The sequence below is a fragment of the Atractosteus spatula genome, chromosome 5, assembly GCF_055471065.1.
Source record: "Atractosteus spatula isolate fAtrSpa1 chromosome 5, fAtrSpa1.hap1, whole genome shotgun sequence".
NCBI classification, from domain to species: Eukaryota; Metazoa; Chordata; class Actinopteri; order Semionotiformes; family Lepisosteidae; genus Atractosteus; species Atractosteus spatula.
This window is the reverse complement of record NC_142710.1, coordinates 27,364,515-27,388,484: the sequence shown is the minus strand read 5'-3', so window position 1 is coordinate 27,388,484 and position 23,970 is coordinate 27,364,515. Positions and strand designations below refer to the sequence as shown.

Genomic DNA, 23,970 nt, shown 5'->3' with positions numbered 1-23,970 from the left:
TTAACAATGAAAGAAACACATTTTTTAGTTCTCTGGATTCCCTCAATACAGCGGGCAATGAGACTGCAGTAAACTGTCGTCTGGTGTGTAGTGTATTCGTCAAAGCAGGAAGCACACGGTTCATTTTAATTTCTCGACTTGTTTCCAGGAATCTTACACAATCCAATGTTTTTAACAGCTGTATAAGGTATTATCTAAAATATTTTGTTCCTGTTGTTTACATTATTCTATCACAACAGTTTCAACCCCTTGAAATTATTTGCTATTCTGTCAGTGGCTTTCCACACTTGGATAATATTTTGTTTTACATTACCTATGATCTCTTCATGCCCTAGCTGAGGGAAGGGATGGTGCTAAAAGTGGTGCTTTGAAAACATCACTTGGTATGGCATGAATGGACAGACAGAAGGACATCTTTTATCATCCAGGCTTCATTTAAATGTGTTTCTTCATTTTACATGCCTCTCGCAGTGGGCAAAATACTTTTTTACATGGTGCATCTCAAGCTGAAGAGTTTTTGAGACCTCATTCAGTGCATTATAAAATACATCAAGGCTGACAGTTTGTGATCATTTTAGGTGTATTGATGGCAGTATTTAGGCAAAGCAACACTTTGCAATAGAATTTCGCAGTTTTCCTGTGCGTTTCTTCTGCCATGGCTTCTGAGTTGGCATCATGGTTTACCATAACTTTTCACTATTTCACTGTATCCCACTACAAGTTTACTGTGTTTTGACCATGATATGCTATGGTAAACCTTTATAAGGGACTGTTTTACTACTACTTAATGTCATTATCCAGAGCTGTTGTGAACAGGCTGACACACAAGAACTTTCAGGGCCTGATGAACTGTATTAGTTACTGCATTTAGACAGACAAGCATTGTTTCAGAAGTACATTGGCCTGCCCTCTTGTAGTATGGAGCCAGCAGTCTGACAGATAGGGTAAGACTATTAACCACGCTTTCTCCCTGATTGATATTTCTACCCAGCTGTCCCACTCAGGTTGTCTTTCTTCCAACTTTTTTCCCTCCCTCCAGATTGGCTGAGAAGGTCAATTACCAATTTGCTTCTGCCAACATCTTTATCAAAACAAATATTAATTTTTGCTAATTAGGACCTGCAGCTAATGAACGTTACAGATAATTAGTTCATTTATAATCCATAAAACAAGCATGGCTTGTTAGCAGATCACAAGCAGTGACATGCTCACACAAATACAGGCAAAGACACACAGCAATGTGCCAGGAGAATCTATTCCAAAGAGACTCAGAAACAAACATAAATGTATACATAGTGTGGGTCTTCTGCCTACCCAAGCACCTCCAAAACTGGAAATCTTGGCATAAAGCTTTAGACTTACAAGAACTGCACAGGTACAGTTTTCTTTCATTGCAGCCTTTTCTTCAATGTAAATATTTAATCATGGGAACCCAACTGTGCAAGGATTAAAAATACAGCAATTTCCATGCACCACAGTTATAAAAAACAGACTTATTTCTTCTTAAAATGGCATAGAGATATACAGTACAAGTTGGCTGGCAGCCAGAGAGGAGGGTTCTTTTCCTGCTCCTTTCCATCCCTCTGTGTCTTGGCCTGGAATATCAGGTACATTCACATTCCTGCTCCTTTCAAGTTGAAAATAATTAGTGAGCTGATGGTGTGGCTCAGGGGATCAGGGTGATGGAATGATTCAAGGAGAGAAAGAGAGAAAGTTAGAAAGGTGGGTGTGTGAGATTATCAGCTCCAGATGGAAACCCTGGAGCTCTTTAATGTATGTCTTCTGAAACAATAAGATGCCAAGTTTCTCTCAGATAGACAAATTCTAGGCACCTGTGGTGTAGAGTATGATTGTCTTGTGGATTGATTCAGCATGCAAGGACTTCCTCATTACATCTTTCTTCAGTCTTGGGTAGCTAATTCCTTGCACATTTATACTTGAATTTCATCCAAAATCATCTCAAGATTCTTTACAGTACACATAGGAGGAGAACCACCACTCACATACAGCACCCATCTGTAGACAGCCCCAGTAGAGGTAAAGAAATGAGGAACTGTCTTAACAATTGAATTGAGGGAGCAATTTAGGTAGGGCAGACTGTCAAGTCCAGAGTGGAATTACACCAGAATTAATAGCACTACTTTTTCCAGAACTCCCATGATACTGTATATTTATTGCCAAGTAGTTATGGCTGTGGTTTATTGTCCTATGCAAAGGAAAGAACCTCCCACAACAGCACTGTGTACCTCCTTACCATACTGGATCAGTGGCTGAGAAACTCTGCTCAAAACAGGAGAGTATCACCTGTTGGACCACCAGGCAACCTGGTTTTCCTTAGGGTTCTCCAGATCAGTCCAAATATTAGTGTTTCGGGTCTGAGGTGAACAGAACATAATCTTAATAATTCAAAACTGGACAGCTTGCCTTCAGATATGACAAGTATGAATTATTGCCTTCAGATATGACAGGTATGAATTTTGAATTATTAAGAATTACTTCAATCTAAATGGAAGTGAACCCCATAAGTTGATCTGTATCCTCCTGAATTTTAGATTTAGAACATAATTTGACCTTCATTAAATTCTTTATAAAAAGGTAACCATAGCACAAAGATACAGTTTAAGGTATATTTGGATAATTTACTTAATGAAATGATCCAACAGTTAATAGTCATGTGTGATTATGTTTGTGAATCCTTAAAATCAGTTCACGAGGAATGACAGCAGCCGAAAGCTTGGGAGAAATTAGAATCGTTTATTGTGATGTGGAGATTTGGCGTAACCCGCTTGGCTGAGGGCCAACCTCCCGGCCGTCGGACGGGGAGGATAGGACCCCCATGCGACCAATGGGGTAGCTGCAAAGGTGGAGAGGGGGTGGAGGAGGGATGCAGAAAACGAACGAGGAAGAGGAGAGAGTGACATTTGATATTTATGGAGACCGGTTGCTTACGTCAGGATTAGTGAGAATTGCGGCAGCTGTGTCGAATGAGCGCGGCTGCCTTCATTCCTCCCGAACTTTCATTAAAAACTCCATTTCACGAGGAATGACAGCAGCCGAAAGCTTGGGAGAAATTAGAATCGTTTATTGTGATGTGGAGATTTGGCGTAACCCGCTTGGCTGAGGGCCAACCTCCCGGCCGTCGGACGGGGAGGATAGGACCCCCCAAAAGAACCAAGCGGGACCCCCAGTCACCAGTGCAGAAAAACAAAAACAAAAGATTATTGGGCCCAATTCAGCTGAGGAGAGAAAGTGCCTGCTTGAGGATACCGGGGTTAGTTTTAATGTGTGCATGGTAAGCCTCAGAGGATCGACGGCCGAGTTGCTTGATGAGATACTCGGGTATGCCTTAGCGAGCGGCGGAGGATGCGGCCCCTGATCCGGAGAATTGTTTAGGAGGGTATCATGATACGGCCCGTCTCGTTTGCGAACAGAGGGACAGTAGGCGAAGCTCCGGCGGAGGTGCGAAGATGTGCGTAATGGGATAGAGGCTCGAAAGGGCTTATGTAGGAACAGAGTTTGAAATAATAGATGAGAGTGGCGGATCCGAGTTGGTTGGTTTTGCTTTTCTTGAGATAGAAGGTCAGCGTCTCGGAAGATAAGATGGAGATGTTGGATAAGCAGGATTGAGAAGAAGGATCGAAGGATGTGGAATTAGCGGTAATTTCGGAGCACCTTAGGAAGATAAAGAAGGCTAACGAGAATAAAGATTCAAGAGGGCGGTCGACCCAGGGCGAGTGGTAACCTGACCTGACAACGTAGATGCAGGATTCAAGGATGTCTGAGGTAAGTGGTGCGCGTAGGTTCGGAAGTGGTTTTTTCAAGCCACTGAAAGCCTTTAAGGAGAGTAATTTGAGGGTGGATAAGGGATGGACAGATCGTGCCGAAAAGGAGTGGATGCCGCACAGGTATACTTTGGCGGTGGATGCTCGTACCTTGAGTGAGTTTCTACGATAGCGAACGAAGGACGATACGGTGAGAATGTCGAAAGAACGAAATCTTGTTCGCGGAGAGGTGGAAGGATTGAAAGCCCTTCCAGGCAGTGCAGTAAGAATTGAGAGTTCGGGGGCGATCCCTAAGAGGATAGTTTGCTGGGCCAGCTGGAGATAGCGATGGAAAGGATGATTCAGAGGAACGCGAGTTCCGAATAGGGAGGTACTGTGCACGAGTTCAGTCTTGCATCTGGTGCCAAGTTCCTGAATTGAAAGCGAGAGAGAGAGAGTCAGCTATCTCGTTAAGGTGGCCTGGAATGTGAGCAGCTACGCGGATGAATTGATGTGTGAGAGAAATCCATTTAAGGCGGCAGAGGAATTTCATGATGGATTGGGATGAAGACCTTCCTTTGTTGATTATATGAACTACTGCATGGATAGCCGAATGGATGAGGACGGTTTTTGTTTCCAATTGTGGCCCCAAAGAGAAGCAGCAACGACAATTGGAAATATTTCTAACAAGGCCGATGACTGGTTGGTGAGAGGGATTGGAGAGAAATCAGGAGGCCAAGGGGCCGCAAACCATTGGCCTTTGTAATAGCCTCCGAAACCGACTGAGGGGGCTGCGTCTGTGAAAAGCTGGATATCCTCAGTGTCAGAGAGGAGGTCATCGTAGGAAAGAGATGCCATTCAAGTTGGCCAAGAGAAGCTGCCAAAACCTGAGCTCGGATTTGCAGTTGGCTGAAGGGCTTACGTGGTGGTAAAGAGAGGGCACGGAAGAGGCGAGGTTGAGAAGGTAGACCGTCCTTGAGGAATGATACGCATGGCGTAATTGAGGTGGCCGAGCGGAGAGAGAAGTTCCCTCTTTGTGCGAAATTTGGCGGAAGAATAGATAGAGATATACATCTGGATCTTGTCGATTTTGTCGCGAGGCAGGGAAGCGGAGAAATTGATGGAATTGAGGGTGATCCCGAGGAATTGGATTATGAGAGGGGCCAGTTGTTTTGTCCATGGCAAGGGGTACCCCTAGTTTCCTAAAAACGGAAAGAAGTGTGGTGGAGGCTCTTGCAGGTGGGGTGTGAGGAAAGTCTATGGTAAGGAAATTGTTGAGAAGGTGGACGAGAAAAGGAAGCTCATAGTTATTCGAGGGGATCCAGCCGAGAGCTTCGGCTAAGGTACCGAAAATGTTTTGGGCTACTCCTACGTCCGAAGGTAAGGCGGACTGAGAAGAATGAACCGCCGATGAATTCCGAAGAGGTGCCAGAGGTCTGGGTCAGGAGGCATAACTTTAACGGCACTGGAGATGTTGGCCTTGGCGAGCCAGGCGCCCAGACGGACCGCTATACCAATGGGATTGATGTGGTATGCAGGGAATGGGGAAGAGTCAAGTGGGCCAATCGTGAAACCATTCTCGACTTTGGATGCTAGCAAGGAATCAATGGAGTGGGGATCGGCGGTGGCAGATTGCAAATTTTTTGCAAAGACGAAGGAAGAAGGAAGTGTGCACGGGCCTGGTGAGAATCCGAAGGAAAGGCCGTCGAGTAAGATGTGGGTGGAAGAGGGGTCGGGGTGACGGAGCAGGCCGAAAGCAAGAGCGGGGATGTCGATTGGGGCAGACAGAAAAGCCAGTAGTTATTTGGGAACGCTGAAGGTGGAGCGAGCATGGAAGGGCCGGCGGGGGCAGGCAGAGCGAGCATTAGCTTCGCCGCAGAAGCTGGAAATGTGAAGGAAGCGACGAAGGGGGGAGGTACGTGTAGAGGAATTGAAGATATTGGAAATTTGTTGGCCTCTGATCATCACGATGGGGCGACCGCGAACATCTTTGGACCGGGAAGGTTTGAAGAACCTGGCGGGAGAATAGATGCTGTGGGGGAGAAGGGGCGGAGTCAGGGTTGGGCTTGCGGACAGTATCTGGGCAAAGATTTGATGAATGTGTCCAAGAGGAACAGAAGTCGCAGGAAAGAGCTTGGACACCGGTGAAAGTGCGGCAGTAAAGCTCAATGTCAAGGGCTCCCCGGTAGGTGTGCTGGTTCCATTGGAGTAGGCGGGCAGCGGCCTCGGCCAAGAACTGCTTATGGTAATCGTAGAACAGGGAGCCCTCGAAGAGGACAGATAGATCGGGGATGCTGTGCATGTAATCGTCGAGTTCCTGACGACGTTGGGGAAAGGCGGAGCACGTGATGTCGTGGAAAATGCTGAAAGCCAAGCAGAAGTCGAAAATTCGAAGGACTGAAGCAGAGTGAGGGTCAGAAGATTTGAGAGTAACGGAAATCGAGCCGCGGTCGGCTGTTCTAGGATCGGAGTTGCAAGTGGAGGAAGAGAGAAGGTGAGCTAGATTGGCGTCCGCCTCAGAATTTGCTGCCGGAGTGAAAAGGGGATGGGAGGAGGACTAAACTTTAGTGCGTTAGGAGGAGCTGGGAGAGGAACGGCTGTTCGGAGAGGAAAGTCCTTAGTAAAGGGGAGATTGGAATCCAGGGCTGAAGGCATGGGATGACGGATGCCGTGGTGGATGCCGGGGAAGGGAGAAGATGAAGAGGGAAGAAGAGCGGAAAGCAGATTGTGGTAGGAGGGGTTTGACGGATCTGGGGCCTGAAGCTCGGTGGCTTGGGATATGGAAGCTGAAGACTGTTGAGGAAATGAAGCAGGGGCGAAGGCTGCGTTAAGGACTGAGGAGGCTGCCGAGTCGTCTTGGACGCCAGGGGGTGGGGGAGGGTAGGGGCCGCCTGCTGGCTGAGCTGGGGGTCGTTTACTAGCTGGCCTTCGGGCCGTGGAGACAGCAGCGGGGGCCGAAAGAAAAGAAACCGGGGCCGAAGGCACCAAGCTGGCGGAGCTTGAGCCGTGTTGGACGCCGGAGGTAGAGACAGAGGAGAGTGCAGAAATTAGATTAAGCGGAGAAGGGGGGGGGGCGTGAGCCTGGGGCCTTAGACTCGGCAGCAAGGAGATTAGGGCAGGAGGCTGGGTGCAGTTGTTCAGCAGAGGGATGGATTGCTTGGGGGAAGAGACAGACACGGACATATCAGGACAAGACAAGACAGAAGATGCGACAGGCAGAGGCGCGGGCAGCCTCGGGGTCCTCACGTTGGGATGAGTGGCGGCAGCGCGGGTGATGTCATCAGAGGGCGCCGGGGGAAGCTGGGGAGTTGATGTTTCCTTGTGTAGACTGCGGTTAAGTACAGGGAAAACAAGCTTTTTTTTTTTTTTGGAAGCGTTTCTTTTAAAATGGACGCCGTGTTTTCAAAGTATCCTCTGGAGGCTTGCTACGGTCCGGTTGGAAGTCGCGAGGGATGATCCAGGAGAAGGGGGAACCGATGTGCGTGAAGCGCGGCGGCAGGGACATCCTCGAGAGAAGCGGGGGTTATTTGGAGATTTTGCCGTGGAGGAACGGGGAGGCTGGGTTTGTAATGAGAGAGGGACTACGACGGCGGAACGCAGTCTTCGGCGAGGAGTTGGATCTTGTGAGGACTGGCTGGAAGATGAGCGGTGCTGATGTGGCATGGCGGCTGAAGGAGGCGATGAGACGGAGGTGAGGGGAGCTGTGGGGGGTGGACTGGACGAGAAGGGTAGGAGAGTCTCCTGCGCTGCAAAAAGGTCTTCATCGGAGCGGCGGATTTGTAGATCCATGAGAAGGGAGCACGGATTCGAGCTAGGCGAAGACAAACCATGCAGAAAACGAACGAGGAAGAGGAGAGAGTGACATTTGATATTTATGGAGACCGGTTGCTTACGTCAGGATTAGTGAGAATTGCGGCAGCTGTGTCGAATGAGCGCGGCTGCCTTCATTCCTCCCGAACTTTCATTAAAAACTCCATTAATTGGTGGCATTTCTTTGAACATTATTTGGACATTTCGTGTAACAGTTTTTCACATCAACCTTAAGGAAATGTGACCCATTCCTATTCTTCCTCACAGAACAGCTTCAAATCAGTGACATTTGAGGGTTTCCTTGTGTGAACAGATCGCTTCAGGTCATTTCAACGGGGATAGGTCTTTAACTTAGCCAGTCAAAAATTCAAAGGTTCTTCTAATGTACCTTTCTTTTGAAGATTTATGTTTATGATCATTGTCTTGCTGCACTTTTGGTTCAGCATCAGCTGATAAATGGATGGATTGACATTCTTCTCTAGAATTTGCTGCTACAACAGCAAATTAATGTTTCCATAAATGAAGGGAAGCGGACCAGTCCCCGAAGCAGTAAAGCAGCCCCAGACCATGATACTCACACCATCTTGGTTGTGATGAGGTTCTTCTGTTAGAAGGAGGGTGCTTGATTTTCACCACACAAAACTTTCTCATTGAGGCCAAAAAGTTCAACCATTGATTTGCTTGTCCAGAGAGTTTTCTTCCAGTAGTCCTGAGGATTGTCTAGGTGCTCTTTGATGAATTTGAGACTGGGGACAATGCTCATTTTAGAGTTACAGTATGTTTTTTTTCCTGGCTTTCCTTTCACGAAAGCCATTCACATTCAGTCTTTACCTGGTGGCTGAGGCATTAACAGACATTATCTGCAGCGAAAGCGGCCTGCAGAACCTTAGATTTCTCGAGATGATCTTGGGGAGATGAAAAGACAGCCAGTTCATTGGGTAGAGCTACTCTTGGGGAGATCTTGGTGGGGTAACTGGTTTTGGGTAGAGTCACAGTGATTTTCCATTTGTAGAATATTTATCTGACAGTGGGCAGATGGAGCCCCTAATATTCAATAATGGTTTTATAACCCTCTTCAGACTGATGAGCTTCAGCTACTCTTTTCCCTGAAATCACTTTCGATCTTGGCATGATGTATTTCCACTAACCTGTATGATGAAGACCAAACTCATAAAGGTTTTGAACATGATGTAAGACAGGGCTACCTAAATTCAGTCCTTGTTTACTTGTCATCCAATTATTTAACCCCCTGATTTCAATGACCGCCTTAATTGATCTAAGAAAACTAGGGGTTAACTTATTATTTGACCTACACTGATTCTTTTTATACTTTATACACCATTGTTTCTCAAAAGACATTAAACTGTAAATCCGTCCAATCATTTTCTAGCCATTTTAATAATAATAATTCCTTACACTTACTGTATATAGCACTTTTCTGGACACTCCACTCAAAGCGCTTTACAGGTAATAGGGACTCCCCTCCACCACCACCAATGTGCAGCCCTACCTGGATGATGTAACGGCAGCCATAGTGCACCAGTAAACTCACTACACACCAGCTATCAGTGGGGAAGAGAACAGAATTATGAAGTCAATTCATAGATGGGGATTATTAGGAGGTAATAATGGTTGGTAAAGGCCAATGGGAAATTTGGTCAGGATGCCAGGGTTACACCCCTACTCTTTTCGAGAAACGCCCCGGGATTTTTAATGACCACAGAGAGTCAGGACCTCGGTTTTACGTCTCATCCAAAGGACAGTGCCTGTTTACAGTATAGTGTCCCCATCACTATACTGGGGCATTAGGACCCACACAGACCACAGGGTGAGCGCCCCCTGCTGGCCCCACTAACACCTCTTCCAGCAGCAACCTTAGTTATTCCCAGCAAGTCTCACATCCAGGTACTGCCCAGGCTCACACCTGCTAAGCTTCAGTGTGTCACCAGTTGTGAATTGCATTTTGTCCCATTCAAGATCGTGTGGGAGACAGAGCCTATCCCTGCAAGGAATGGGCCCAAGATGGGATAAAGGACCACGACACCAGTCCATCTTAGGGCACACACAAAGACATATATTCACACCAAGGCTAATATTCCCAGAACCCAATTAACCAATTAGTATGTCTTTGGACTACGGGAGGAAACACCTAGAGACAACCCAACCCACACACACATGGGGAGAACATACAATCTCCATGCCGACAGCAACACAGGTCAAAAACCAAACAAAGGGCCCCAGCGCTGCAAGGCAGCAATGCTGACCACTATACTACCGTGCTACCCTGAATTGTAAGTGTTAAGCCTATTGATTATTTAAGAAAATGCTGGTTTCGATTAAACAAAGGTATTATGGTAAGAAACTTTAATTCCCATAATTATATTAAGAGGTCACTTTTATTTCACAGCACTGTAAATCATTCGTGAAATTTCATCCGAACACAAAGGAAAAATCCACAGGTTGTGGGCATCTTCGTTTTGGCTCGTGATATAAGTATCGAGTTCTCCAATTGCACTCTGCTCTTGTATGGTTGTGCTCAAAAAAAGGGGAACGCAACCAGGGATCAACTGTGAAATCTAAAATTTCTTATTGAAGGTACTGCTAATGTCACCAAAGCATAACAACACAACAGCTCTCTGCATCATTGGTTCACCAGAGCTCTGGAAAAGTTACAATAAGCTCTACTGTGTGATTAGCTGCTGCATTATCATTCCAGAACAGCAGTGTGGATGCTGGAGTGATTGAGGATTGTGACACTGCATTATCCTTGCCATATTAAAGAAGTAGATATTTTATTGCCCCCTAGATGTGTGTGGCATTGCATTTTCAAAAGACGAGCCTTTTCTACTGAATGACAGTTGTTTGTGGTTTGATCTAGCAACACATTATTGAAATCCCATGCACTTAACTAAGAGGAGATCACTGACAAGCACATTTATTTGCTCAGTGTGAAGCCTAACATGAAAAGCAATGCTATTATCTCTGATGCTTTTGTTCCCCCTGTGCAGTAAGTAATGGCTGACCCAGTGGGTCAGGCCACAATGAGGCAATGAAGTTTGTGCTGGGAGGGAGCCGGTCTCAGGCTGAGTCTCCTCTGATAGAAATGTTTGTAACTCAACAGCTGAGCAACTGAATCCCTTTGTTTCAGTGACAATAGCAGACAGGGCCACGCAGATGAATGGCAGTAGGTATTTCATTTTTGTGGCAACGTAACCACTCCTAATGGCACAGGTTGCAAGTGGAATCAGATTGCTTTAAAAATATATGTCTTTCTCCAGTTCCATGGCAAGCAAAGAGCTCAGTGGATTTGATGGAAATTGCTTGCTGTTAGTGCTCTCAGATAGCTCTGCGGTTGAGTCACATGGCTGTTGTTACATGTCACTATAATTCTTTGAGAAAGGTGCTGAGTAGCCCCACATGAGGAAGATGAAGTCAGTCCCGGCTAAGTATTTAACACCAGGCAAGGGCAAGTAGCAGATTTGGGTCTTTGAGCAATGAGACTGCCTGGACTTCCATGCCCAAATTCATGCACAAACTCTTCTGCAACACAGTTACTTGACTTTCCTCTGTTTAGCTAATCCTGGTGCAGTGGTGGTATTTTTTAAACGAAAGTGTTTTTTATTTACCTACTCTTGCTTTAAAAATAAAAAATGCTTTTCCTCAGCACTTATCACTAAGAAAACGACCTTCAGGCAGCTTATTTGGGAAGTGAGCTTTACCATCCGTGACAGATTTAGCCATAAATCTCCAGAATTAATATACTGTACACACTCTACACACTCTCAAGGTCTATCATCGTGTGTGTTGTGAAACACAGGAGTCACTTAGAGTGGGGTGGGAGCTCCATCCGTCATCTGTGCAGTGTCCCACCATGACTTTATTAATGCCCAGTGGTAGAGTGGAGTGTATTTCTGGGAAGGACGTTCAGCGGTCTGTTTATAACATGCAGTAATGCACTGCTGCTGTATGTACTGGCTGAAATCTTTGCTCCTTTTCTCTCTGATCAGATGAAAAAACTCATTAAGACAAAAACCAGAAACTCTGCTACCTGACACTTTCATTGCTTTACCCTCCCAGCCTATGTTGGCTTTCTGCATCTCTCCAGATTGGATATTGCACCCATCCCTCTGCTATACTTCATCACAGTTCTGTACGTTTTGACCAGCCTGCTGCTGCCTGCTTGACTGAGCTGAAAACTCCTCTTCTGTGCCAGCTGCAGTACAGACACAGGCAACACACCCTAACCGGACAAATCCTCTAACTTAGTTTTTAGCACTCATTTGGATTCCTACTGTACATCCTACATTTCTAAGCTGTGAACTTGTAATTCTGAGTTAGAATTCTTATATATTAAATGTATAATAATAATAATAATGTAATGTTTCTTTATTATACCTATACAATTTCTTGCATTAGGAATTTGTCTTTTCACATACCCCAGCTTTTCTCCATGAGACACAGACAAGGAGAGAAGCTTGGGGTCAGAGCGCAGGGTCAGCCATTGTATGGCACCCCTGGAGCAGTTGGGGTTAAGGGGCTTGTTCAGGGGCCCAACAGGGTAGGATTCCTCTTCCGGCTGCGGGATTTGAACTGGCAACCTTCCAGTCACAGGCGCAGATCCTTAGCTACAGAGCCACCGCTCCGCCCCTAATGTCCATGTGCTTTTAGATATTACACATCTTGGAAGTTGAGAAAAGTGAGTCGTGACTTATGCAGTAAATTCAGGTTGGACCTTATAGTCACGAGACTGCCAGTTTGAGTCTGGACAATGCCAGTAGGTCTTACAGTACAGTATGAAGGACTTTGGAGCATTAGAAACAGCAGATGGATTGACAGGGCATGCTTTGCGGAACTCTGCATTTTCCTCATCCTTCCCCTAGTTGAAAATGGATCAGAGGTATAGTAAAGTTCCCTTTATTATCTGAGGAATAAATCAGGAGAGACTTTGCTTCTATGTGTTGACACAGGCAATAATCCCCAGTTAACTAAAAAAACTACAGGAGAAGGTTGATCTTGTAGGAAACATCAGGTTAGCAAACAAGAATAAATCTGTGTAAAGACAAAGAAGATAAACAATAACCCCCCCCCCCCCCAGAAAACATGATGTATTGCTTAATTGTGAATGACAGGGCAAGGCTATAAGCATTGCTAGTGTGAGGAAGCTGAAAGGATATAAATCTTTAATAAAGGTAAAAAACAATGCAGTATGCCATCACATAAGCTGTGACAATAAACATTATATTGGGAATAAAGTCTAACTTTAATTTAGATTTTAATTAGCAAAGTGTTAATGGAGTAGAAACTGTTACTCTACATTTTATTAATGACATCAATTATCTAATTAATCTCATTGGTTTTCTTGGTTTTCCACATTAACTGAGCTTATAGCCTACCAGAAAAAGGGAGGAGGGAAGAGAAGTCTAGAAACAAAAGTCTCAGGTTGGAATATACTGAATATTTTGCAGTCTTTTCACTACCCCCCTTTCCAAAACATTTGTACTGTATACAGTATGTAGGGTACAAATGACTTATTTTAGTAAGTTTCTAAAGCAAAATAAACCAGTAATAAATTCTACAGCTATAATATTGTTTTTATATCCTTCATAATCTGTTTCTTAGTTTTTGTTATCACGAGAAACAAATATAGAATTTACCAAATAATGTAGTGGCTCTGACACAGAAGACACAAGCCATGAATACACTAATAAACGAATAACCCTAAAAATAATGGATCTGTACAATAACATCAAGTGTCCACAACGTGTTTTGTAAATCTTTTTGGTGCATTAATAGCTCATTGTGTGGAACTGTGCCAAGTGTCAATTATGTCCTTATTACCTGAAATTAATTTGAAATAACTGTTGAGATAAACCATATTTTTTGAAAATGTACATCAGAGTTGTCTCTTGCAGCCATAAAAAAAAGTTCCTTCAAATTGTGCTCAACCTGTCTCCTGAAGAAGTATTGTTGCTCATTACAGACTTCTATGGCAGTGTGTCATGACACATATCTGTATTGATTGTGAAACCGAATGCATTTCATGTTTTGACATTTAATTGTGTGGTGTCTCCAGGTTTGAATTCACAATCGCTCTAACAGAAGAGCTCTGTGGGGCTGTGATTCTGTCGAGGCAGCACAGCCACTTCCACAGTGACACAGAGTTATAATCCATCTGTGCAAACTCGTTAAAAAGGCACCAACCCCCTCCCCTGACTGTGCCTTTTTCTCTGGGCCCCACTCTGTGCCCACAGGCCTTCCGCGTCTTCGCAGGGATGTGATAGTGGCACTAAATCTCCCCATTCGTCTGCGAGTTGATTTCTTTGAATCAACAAAGGAGCAAAAGGTTGTAGCAACATCAATAAAGTGGAGCGTTTTGCCTCGAGAGACCCACCAGCACGGCACTTTATTGATTCCCTGGCTATTCACGTCCGCTCAGCCCTGATTTAACACACTTGTACTGGTGTTTAAAAAAGGCATAAAAAAATAAAATAACCTCAGCATCCCATTTATTATGTCGTCCATCTTCAGGCCCAGCTGTGACTTGCCTGTCTGTACTGGTATGCTTCAAGGCAGATCTCTTTTTTTCCCCTCTGTTACTTACTGTAAGTCTTGAATTTATTTTCCTTTACTGCTGATTCTCTGCTCCCACATGCCCAACAGTTACTACTGTATGTGCCTGTGGAGTCTTCTTCTGAGTTCCTGTTTCCGCTATTTATTCCATATAAACAGGACAAAGAAAAATTATTTCTTTAATAGATGAGTATAACTGGGCCATTTATGCTCTGGAGCAAAACATTTTGGAAGTTAAATTAAGGTGGTTGTTGTTTTGTGTGTTTTAATTATGCATCTGCTTCAGGACTGACTTGAAACAAATGCTTAGTAAACTTGGACTGCCACAGAGTGGCGCTTCTGCAGTATAATTAATATATGACAGAAGAAACGTCTGGATCTTGGAGCAACTTCTGAGGTGAATTTTTCTACCTTTGAGGCGGGTTTGAAGAAAAGAAATTTAAATCTGACTTTCATCATTGCTGAGTCATGAAATCCAACATTAACCACCGCTATCTACAGTACAAAGCTCTGTCAGATTTAAAATGTGAAACAACAGTGGTATAAATATTGGACTCCTCCATCACTACTTCCTTTTGGCCTTTCCATGTATTTTTTACCAGCTGATATTTTAGTGCAAAGACCGAGTTTCAGTGCTTGTTTCAATAACAGTTATGATTGTGTTATGATTTTTGGTGGGACAAATGCACTTCGCCTCCACCTCCCACCCACTGCACACCCTGGCTCCAGCCCAAAAGCAGCACCCTTTCACAATGGCAGAGAAAGTCTTCAAAATGCGCCAAAAACTGAATGACAAATTAATCACACTGCACATCATTCTTGTAAAAAAGGAGGGGGCTATAGATGAGACAGGGAGACTGGGGTTTGAAAGGAGAGGACTAGTCTTTTAATGTGCACTGTTGTATCATTCATAACAGTAATACCAGCATCACTTTCTGCTAAATGGCATCATTTATCAGGAGGCTGGGTGCTTTTGCTGCACAGATAACCAGACATACACAATCCGGCACAGAGAAGGGCCACACACACCGCTTCTGATACTCACACAGGTATACAAACACCTACTGTACTAATCGTTTCATTAGGCAGGAAAATTAAGAAACAAACACAATTGTGGAGATTCATCCTCCCTGTCTTAGAACGGTTTGCTGAGATGTACTATAAATGAATGTACAGTACCAAAGGTACCATTGTGAAATGAAGACTGTGAAAATAAAAAGAAATCACTTCTCTCTGCCAGCAGTCTGTGTTTTAACTTTCACAGTGCATCTTTTTAGTCTTAAAAACTTTTTTTTGTTGTTCTGGGAGAATAATATCGTGACTGATTTATAACACTTTGCACCTCTGATTATTTATGAAAGTACATTTCCCATCTGTCCTGCAAGGAAAAGATACTACTCAACATTGGCTTCTTGTTTCTGTTGATGAAAAATCTGCATCGCGTTTAACCTGCTCTCCACTGCCTACACAGCCCTGGAACAGAAACACACTGCAGACCCTGGCATAGCTGCAATACCTCGTCTAATTTTAACACAAACACACTGCACTCACCTGCTCACAGTTTCAGCATTTCTTTACATTATTTCTTTTTGATACAGAAAAAATGTTATTAATGGATAGGTAGTAAAATGCTTAATTTGTACCGTCTTCTGCCAAATTATAGCTCGTGTTGAAAACAGCTGGATTTGCATAAATCTCATTAGAAACAGCAAAAGGGATCATCAATCGTGTAATTAATTAGTGTGACTTTTTAAAATCAGAAATGCAATATACATGTATTAATAAAAAATGTATGGGTATAAAACTCGGGAGTAGAATTATTTGCACTGTTGCACTGCAGTATCAGTAAGCTATATTCTTCTATGCCTGGTGTGTGCCTGTGTGAGTGTGCCTGGGTGGACATGCATGTATGACTGTACTTGGCTGTAAGTACGTTAGTGTGCAATGGGAGGGTCAGTGTGGGTAGCATGGGGAGGGAGAGAATAGCACATTTTTCACTCTGTCGATGCCCCCAGAAATCTGTGGGGGCTTCTGCAGCTTCACTGCCTGAGTAATTAGCTGGCCTGCCTCACAGATGATGAATGAAAGCTGCAAGCTATTCTGTGTCCAATTAAAAGTGGATGAGAAATGCTTTTGGTTTCACATGTTGCGCTGGTAACCTTTCTGGCAGACTTGGGATAGTTGCGCACTTCAGTGCACCAGTATGCATTTTGTGTTGGGCACAGACTCTCAATAAGTGCTAACAGGCTGTGTGGCAGGTGCAGGACAATGGGATGCCTGAGGGGAGCCATGTGGCCACCTGGCCAGGCTGATCCTCAAGAAGGTGTTCAACAGTCTTGCGCTGCGTGCACAGGATGTTGTCTCTAATTGGATGTTGTCTCTAATTCAATCCTGTTGTATAATATTGTATTGAAGTTGCAAAACACTATTGATTAATAGAACAGTGAAAATATGACCCACGTAGACTTGAACTCAAAATGACAGACAAGACATTGAAAAAGAGAAATACTGAGCATGAAGAGATTACAACAAAGTTTACCACAAAAAAATATATTTATGTGCATTTATGCCTTAAACATTAATTGGGCTACTTACTTTATATTGAACAGTAACCTGCAATTAAGAAACTAGATTACAAAATCTAACATTTTGTTTCAGGCACTTATTGATAAATATCTCTCTAGATCTTTTTTATGCTTTCCATGTGCAGAGTCTATCTTGGGGGCTGTCAGCTGAAATTCTATCACCTCCATGAGCAAGAGTTCACATGGCATTGGGCCATTTATTCCATTCTGCCATGCAGTGCACACACGTTAACCTTAAAGGCATTCTTAATTCCCCTCTTAGTGTTAATACAATGTAAACAAGCAGATATCAAATCCAGTTTTTTGCGTTGATGGTGTTTAATGAATTACCAGAGTAAGGTTTCTAACATCACTAGTAGGCAGAAAGAGTTAATTCTACACCAGACGTTTTAACCATGCTTGTAGCTTGCTTCAGTTTTATTACAATTCATGACTACATCCTTCATTTTGTTTTCTCTGACAAATGTGGCCTGTTCTCCATTTGTGCTGTAATGGTTTCTTTACCTAATTGGCCTAAACTGTACTATATATTTAGTCTGACACAAGAATAAAAACCTTATAGCGCTCTCGAATGAGTACGGATTTAAAATCAATAAGGCTATTTTTAATTCTTTCTTGAGGAAAAAATGGAGTTGGTCCTAATTTTTCCAAGTAAATATATGAACACTACTTTTTGTGAATCTTTATTAATCATTTGCCTGTTGAAGTTGCGTAGATCTTCTCTTCTACAAGTCATAATCAATAACTGCTGTAATAATGTGTAATAAAGTCAACTGCATAACATTACTTCAGTGTTAGTTTAGATGTTTTTTGCAGCTGTGGTGTCCATTAACATTTTCTTTGAGTGTATTTTGACCTCACCATAAGCACAGAAAACAGAATTGTAATTTCTCTGTTACCATGCCTGACAAAATTAAAGACTTATTACATGGTGCTTTTTAGTCTTGAGCAAAGAAAACTACAATAAAACCTAATCAAGTATTTAATATTTAAAAAGGCATTGATAAATCCTACCAAAATAATTCCTGAGAATAAACAATGAAACACAAGACACAGGAAAAAGACTTGTGAAAGAGTGGAACATGCTGTCTGCCATATTGTCAAAGCTTGACTTTTTTTCCAAGAAGCAGGTGAATGAGAACATTTAATCACATGAAATTTCCTGAATTTCAGGTCATATGACCTGCAGGCTTTTGAATACTTTATGGATAAGCTTCCAACAAATTAAATCACTTCAACCTCATGTTACTGTTTGTGTAAATTGATTCACATTGCTTTGAAAGAAGTATAAAATGACATGAATATCATGGTCAAAATGTCTAATATCCAGTGCTGGCTTATGTACAACCCCCAGAGTGAAGTCAGTGTTAAATTGTCTCTGATTACATCCATGTAGATGAGAAATTTGAGGGAACAGCTACATTTAAGATACAGAACTCTTGCCCGTTCAACATGAAACCATGCTGTCCTCTTCTGAAGGATAGGTAAAGCACACAGCTTTTTTGTAGTACTGCTACTTCTACTTCTACCAATAAATTAAGTATCCACTTAGTGTGTATGATGGTGTAAGTCATTTAGCCAGTGCACAGTGTGTTTTATAATGTGTTAAACATACATAAACCATGTTACAGGTATAAAACCTTCAAGGCTTTGTGTGAATAGGTGAGGAATTTCAGGTATAAACTGCAGCATACCTACGTATAATTAAAATCTCTGTAATCACATTATGCATGCACTGTAACATCATTAAAAGTCCATGATAACTAATTGGGTTTAATTTAATTGCCTGAATGTTATTACGGTTTAACAACTCAGTAACTGTGGCACATTGCAGTTGGAATTGAAGATCTTAATCACATTCCAAGAACAACATAACAATCCATGTGGAATCAGTGTGCTCTGCTGTGGATGGCGGTAACATTGTTCTATAATTACTGCAGTGATAATGTTTCTGCCCGCTCTCTGCTACTGAATGGCAGGGCTCAGTGATGTTATTACCACCATTACTCAGCCATCTGGTTTGCATTATCATCTGAACAGAGTGTATTAGATAGTGACGTAGCTGATTAAGGATGTACGTATTCCTTCTCCTGATCTCTGTCTCCCTGTGCCTTTTTTATTGGCCAATTTCTTCAGCATTTGCAATTGCTATTTATATGTTAGTTATACAGTATGCTGGAGACTTTGAACTTTCTCTTATTTACCTTATACATTATACTTTAAACTTGCTTCTTATGAAAAATAGGGTTCTCCTAGACAGTCTACATGCTGTATTTCACCTGGACATAGGGCTGTCCTGTAGAGAGTAACAGTGTGTGAAGTGTCATGATTTCACTTATCAGACTAACATACAGAACCTCTGACTGTCTGGACTCCTCAGTACTGTCAATCTAAAAAGACATGATTCCAGTTATTCCAGGCACACAGTGAATTAAAACATCTGTATGTTAATTAAAAACATTGTGGAACATATGATCAGTAAATAAGACCTGAAACCTACTGTAGATGAAGAATTCATGTCCTCCTTTACCAGGTGAACAAGTTTATTTTTGATTTTTTTTACCTCAGAGACTAAGATGACTAATCAATACAAATCCTTGTGGCTGTCCTTCAGTTTTTAAGTGTTAATCACCCATTTCTTCACAATGTCATTGACATGCAGCTCTAGTGAGAAATCAATTAATGTGTGAAATTGTTGCTATCCACATTGTTTCTGTAGGATGATTGTAGATGCCCCCCTACCCCATCTTGATTGTGACCAATGACTTTTCTTCCTCTTCAATTTCTGCTCATTGTTATTAAATAACTTTTATTTTAAAAAATATGTTCTTAGTTCTCAAACCTGTTTTTGACAATTTGTATCATATGAGCACACAACGGATAGTAATCCTCACTTTTAACACTTGTTCAGAGCTGCTTTATGAGCCTATCTTTGGTTTCCACTTGTAATTCAAACCTTTGTTTCGTTATTGAGACTGAACGTACCCTTTGGGCCATGTTTGAATTTCCCTCTGTCCTAGATGTCAGAGCTTAAATTCCTTTAAAATATTTTTTTTTCAAGAACAAAATATATTCTTGTCCTATTCAGTCTTGTAAGAAGATGACCAAAACCTGTATATGTTGCTCAATAAAGCCTGCTTTGTGAAAAAAAAAATGAAGCTGGAATTAAAATGTACACTGGTTATAAAGGAAGGGGAATTGATTTTAAAAATGAATCAAAATCTTCATCTGATTTTCACTAGACTGTTAGGCACTGCTGACCATCCTGTCAGCATGAGGAGGCTCTGTCCTCCGGCACTGACAGAGGTGTAAACAGCTGACAGAGGGGCAGAAGGAGTGGGGAGGACTCACTGCTTTTCCCCCAGTGGAGCCTGGCTGCTGGCTTCCCTCTCCTACATTGACCTCTTCAGGCTAGTTCTCCTGGCACCCAGTGGGGGCTGCATTCACACACAGGTATCAGGCTGGGAGACATGCTGATTTTGTTTTCTTGAAGGCAGCAGAAATGCAGTCTAGAGGTCTTTGTCACACTCTTCTCCCTTGCAGAGCTGGTGTTCTCAATACTCAGACCTGCACGCTGCACTCAGACCCTTGCATACACTTTACACGATCTTTGCAGCACTTTAAAATGAATTCAGTTCAGCAGTGAACCACCTATAATTTAAAACTGGGCAGCATTCAGTCAGCTGTAGCAGTTAGTGATACATACTGCACAGTGTCTGATGTAGAGCTAAGGGCTCAGCTAAACAAGTGCAACCTCTGCTTTAAGCTCCACATGTACACTACAGGCTATACAGCATGTCTGGAAGCAACAGTTAGGGGTGAAGGATAATGTTATGTGTTCTTCTTCACTTTGATCCCAAAGTCTTTGCCTTCCTGAACAAATTGCTTTCTTGTCTCTAGAACTACAGACAAGAAACTAATTAAAGTGTTCTCATCGATGCAATATTAGCTCAAAGTGTCCTTATTTTCTTTGTAAGATGAACAGGTTGGGGGAAGGGGTGGCGTAAGCTGTCATAAAAAAATGTATTGGACATTCTGGCTTGACTTATGCATGGGCACTGGAATCCAGTGTGGGTATGATTGACCAGAGTGCTTGTTGTGGTCTTGATGGCTTCAGGGCTGGGTCGCTCACTGGGAGAGCAAGTAGAGCAGGGGTCCATTCTACTATGTAGCCTCCAGCAGTGAAGCCAAGAGCTTCTAAGGTCTCACTGTGACATAAATCATTCCTGTTTAATTTGCTGCACTCTCTAATTGCCTTGGTTGTCAGAAAAGAAAGAGCTGACGGTAAAACTAATTTTTTTCTGTTGTGAAGAAATGGAAAAACCTTGAGGGGAACAGGAAAAGAGAATAGTATTTGAGATTTCAAAACAAGCATGGACTGCAGGACCCAAGGACATCATGCACTGAGACAGCCTGAGTGAGGCAGGTTAAGGGCTGAGAGATGGAGGCCCTTTTCACATAATAAGCCACAGAGTGGGAAAGAGGCAAAGAGGGAGCAGAGGTGGGACGTGGTGAAGTCAGTTAAACTGCCTGGAAGGGAGCAGAGAATTAAGGTTTGAATGAGCTGAATCCTCTTTGCTCATGCCAAAACGTTGAAATACACAGTGTTTTCTCTCATAGTGCAGTCATTAAGGTTGAGATAAAAGAGGTCAACACATACTGTACCTCTGACCAATCTGCTGCACACAGTCATGTTGAGGAGAGGTATCCTGTTTGGAAATATGATTTAGACAAATAAGAAAAAAATCTTGCCCATTCACAGCCCTACAGGTTTACTTAATACTTAAATAAATTTTGTGTCTCAAAGACCAGCATTTCAACAGAAATTCCATCCAAACCCAACAGAGAGTACAGAACCATGCGGAATTAAAATAAACACAAATATTCCCAAACACCTTGCAAGTAACTAGTTTTCCCACAGTACTTGTATACTCATGCTATTAGACCATGAGCAAGGCTAATGCAGGCTATTGTAATTGACCATTAAACCCACCTGAAGGGGGCAGTGGTCCATGTTGGACAAGGCTGGTGCTGAGCTCAGTGAATGTAGTGTGAGACAGCAAAGCTGCAGGCGTCAGCAGGCAGGCAGATCAAGGAGGTGGAGCAGGTGAGGCAAGCCAGTGAGACGCTGCTGTGCAGCCAGACAGATGTCACTTAGCTGCAGGCATGCAGCTGTGGAGGCAACAGGCAAGGTGCAGACAGGGAAAGCCCAAGGGGATAGTCAGGCAGGCGAGAGGTCCACATGTTAAAGAAACATACAGGAGTCTGGCAGTCCAAGTGAAGCACAGGGAGACAAAGCAAAGCCGAACGGAGATCCAGGAGTCAGTGTTGAATAAACAAAGCAGAGAGTCAAGCTGGAATGGGAACACGCTCAAGCACAGGGGAAACAAAATGGCAGCTCACCATGCCACAGCTTAGACCGCACGCTCCAAAGTTGGCAAAAAGGGAAGAAATACCCTCCTAGTAATCAAGTAAGTGCTGGTGGCAGTGATACCCTCTCTGATGGTGTTGTCACTGAAACGGGCAGAATGGGTGATTGATTTGCTGATTGCCCACCTGCAGCAGTGTTACTGGAGCTGGAAATGGCACTCACCTGAGCACGATCATTACAGACTATGCAGTATGATTCCAGGTTTGGTTTGTCATCTCTTTTCCAGTCCCTCATTGTCTCATCCAAAATGATTGCCAAACCCACCATGCCAAGAAACCATCCTTACTTTGGCGAATTTGAACATCTCTAAGAGGTGTACAGGTATAGGGTTTGTAGCTTCACTGTGTCATTACTGACTTATTTTTTGTCCATTTGAGATGCTACACCAAGCTACCACATGTGGGTGTATTTGTGTTGACTCTGTTGTGCTCTTGCTGTTCATTTGCTGCTGTTCAACTTCTGGGTCAAGGTGATACACTCAATATTGCTGAACTATGTTCAAAGCCAAGCTCTTTCACCTCTTCAGTGAGGCTTCAGCTGGAAGCCAGCACAGTAATTAACTTGATGACATATAGGTTTAGAGCCCTAGTATACATTACAAACCTTGTCTCCCCTCTTAGGTGCCTCCGTGACGCAGCTGCTGGCGCGGGACCCTGACAACGAGCCGCTGGTCTTTGGCGTTGTGGGTGAGGAGGCCATGCGCTACTTTGCTGTGGAGAGCAACACAGGCGTGGTCTGGCTGAGACAGCCCCTGGACCGTGAGGTACGAGAAGGCAGGAGACTGTGTTGCTTAGAGAACACTGTTTAAGCCTCCTAAATAGAGTTTAACCTGACACATTTTGCTAGACAGTTTTGCACATTTGCTCTGGCTTTCCTCTGCATTTCATTATCTTGCTTGTCACAATGACTTTGTGCTTTAACTTCACTTGACAGTAATGTGGTTTGCCAGAGTTAATGCTCATAAAAGAGGTACACTACCAGTATTTAACATATGAACATTTCCTATGGTAATAGCATAGTCTAGCGTAGTGATAGCCAACTGAAGTATGGTCAGAATTTTACAGCACAGAGAAGCCAATTTAAGCTGAAATGCAAGGAACACCATGAAGAAAATAAAAACGAATCCAAAGTCACCATGGTAAACTTTTCAGGGCCCAGTTTACACTGTGTGACAGTGTATCAGTGTTCATAATATGGGAGTCTAGAACAAGCTACCAGCCATGTTTTTGAAGCTGATTCCCTGGCTTATTTCAATAAAAAGTCTCCTCTCATTTATAACCTTAATTATGTTCTTATGTTTTCAAGTCTGTTTTAACCAGAGTGGACCTATTTTATGGTGAGATACAGGCAATGTGGAAAACTGGTTTGATGGAATCATAATCATAATCCATCCATCTTCAAGATACACCCTGCATGGAACACTAGTCCATCAGATGACAGACACAAACACACACACTCACACCAGGCCCAATTTTATACAAAACCAATTAACATACTAGTACAGTATGTCACTGGACTGTGGGAGGAGGCCCATACAAACACAGGGAGAACATAAAGACTCAATGCAAATACAGTACATCACCCTAGGAATCGAACCCTGGGCCTCAGAGCTGCGAAGCAGCAATGCTTACCACTGCATCACAGTGCTGCCCTTCATATAACTAATGACTAATCCATTCATAGAATTATATCTGGAGGTTTCTACCTTTTTTAAAATTCGTATTCTAATAGTATGTTTTATATTTTCCAGTTTGTTTAAATTAAATTAAAGTTTATATTTCTTACATTTTTCATTGCTTCTGTCCAATCAAAT

At 43.0% G+C, this 23,970-nt stretch overlaps 1 protein-coding gene across 1 annotated transcript in view; it reads left to right on the top strand.

Moving 5' to 3' along the window:
- cdh23 (cadherin related 23) overlaps window positions 1-23,970 on the top strand; it is a 194,283-nt gene that overhangs the window by 14,728 nt on the left and 155,585 nt on the right. The window contains exon 3 of the mRNA XM_088916036.1: window positions 22,778-22,920. Coding sequence (XP_088772162.1) covers window positions 22,778-22,920 — 143 coding nt within the window. The remainder of the gene's footprint in view (window positions 1-22,777; window positions 22,921-23,970) is intronic.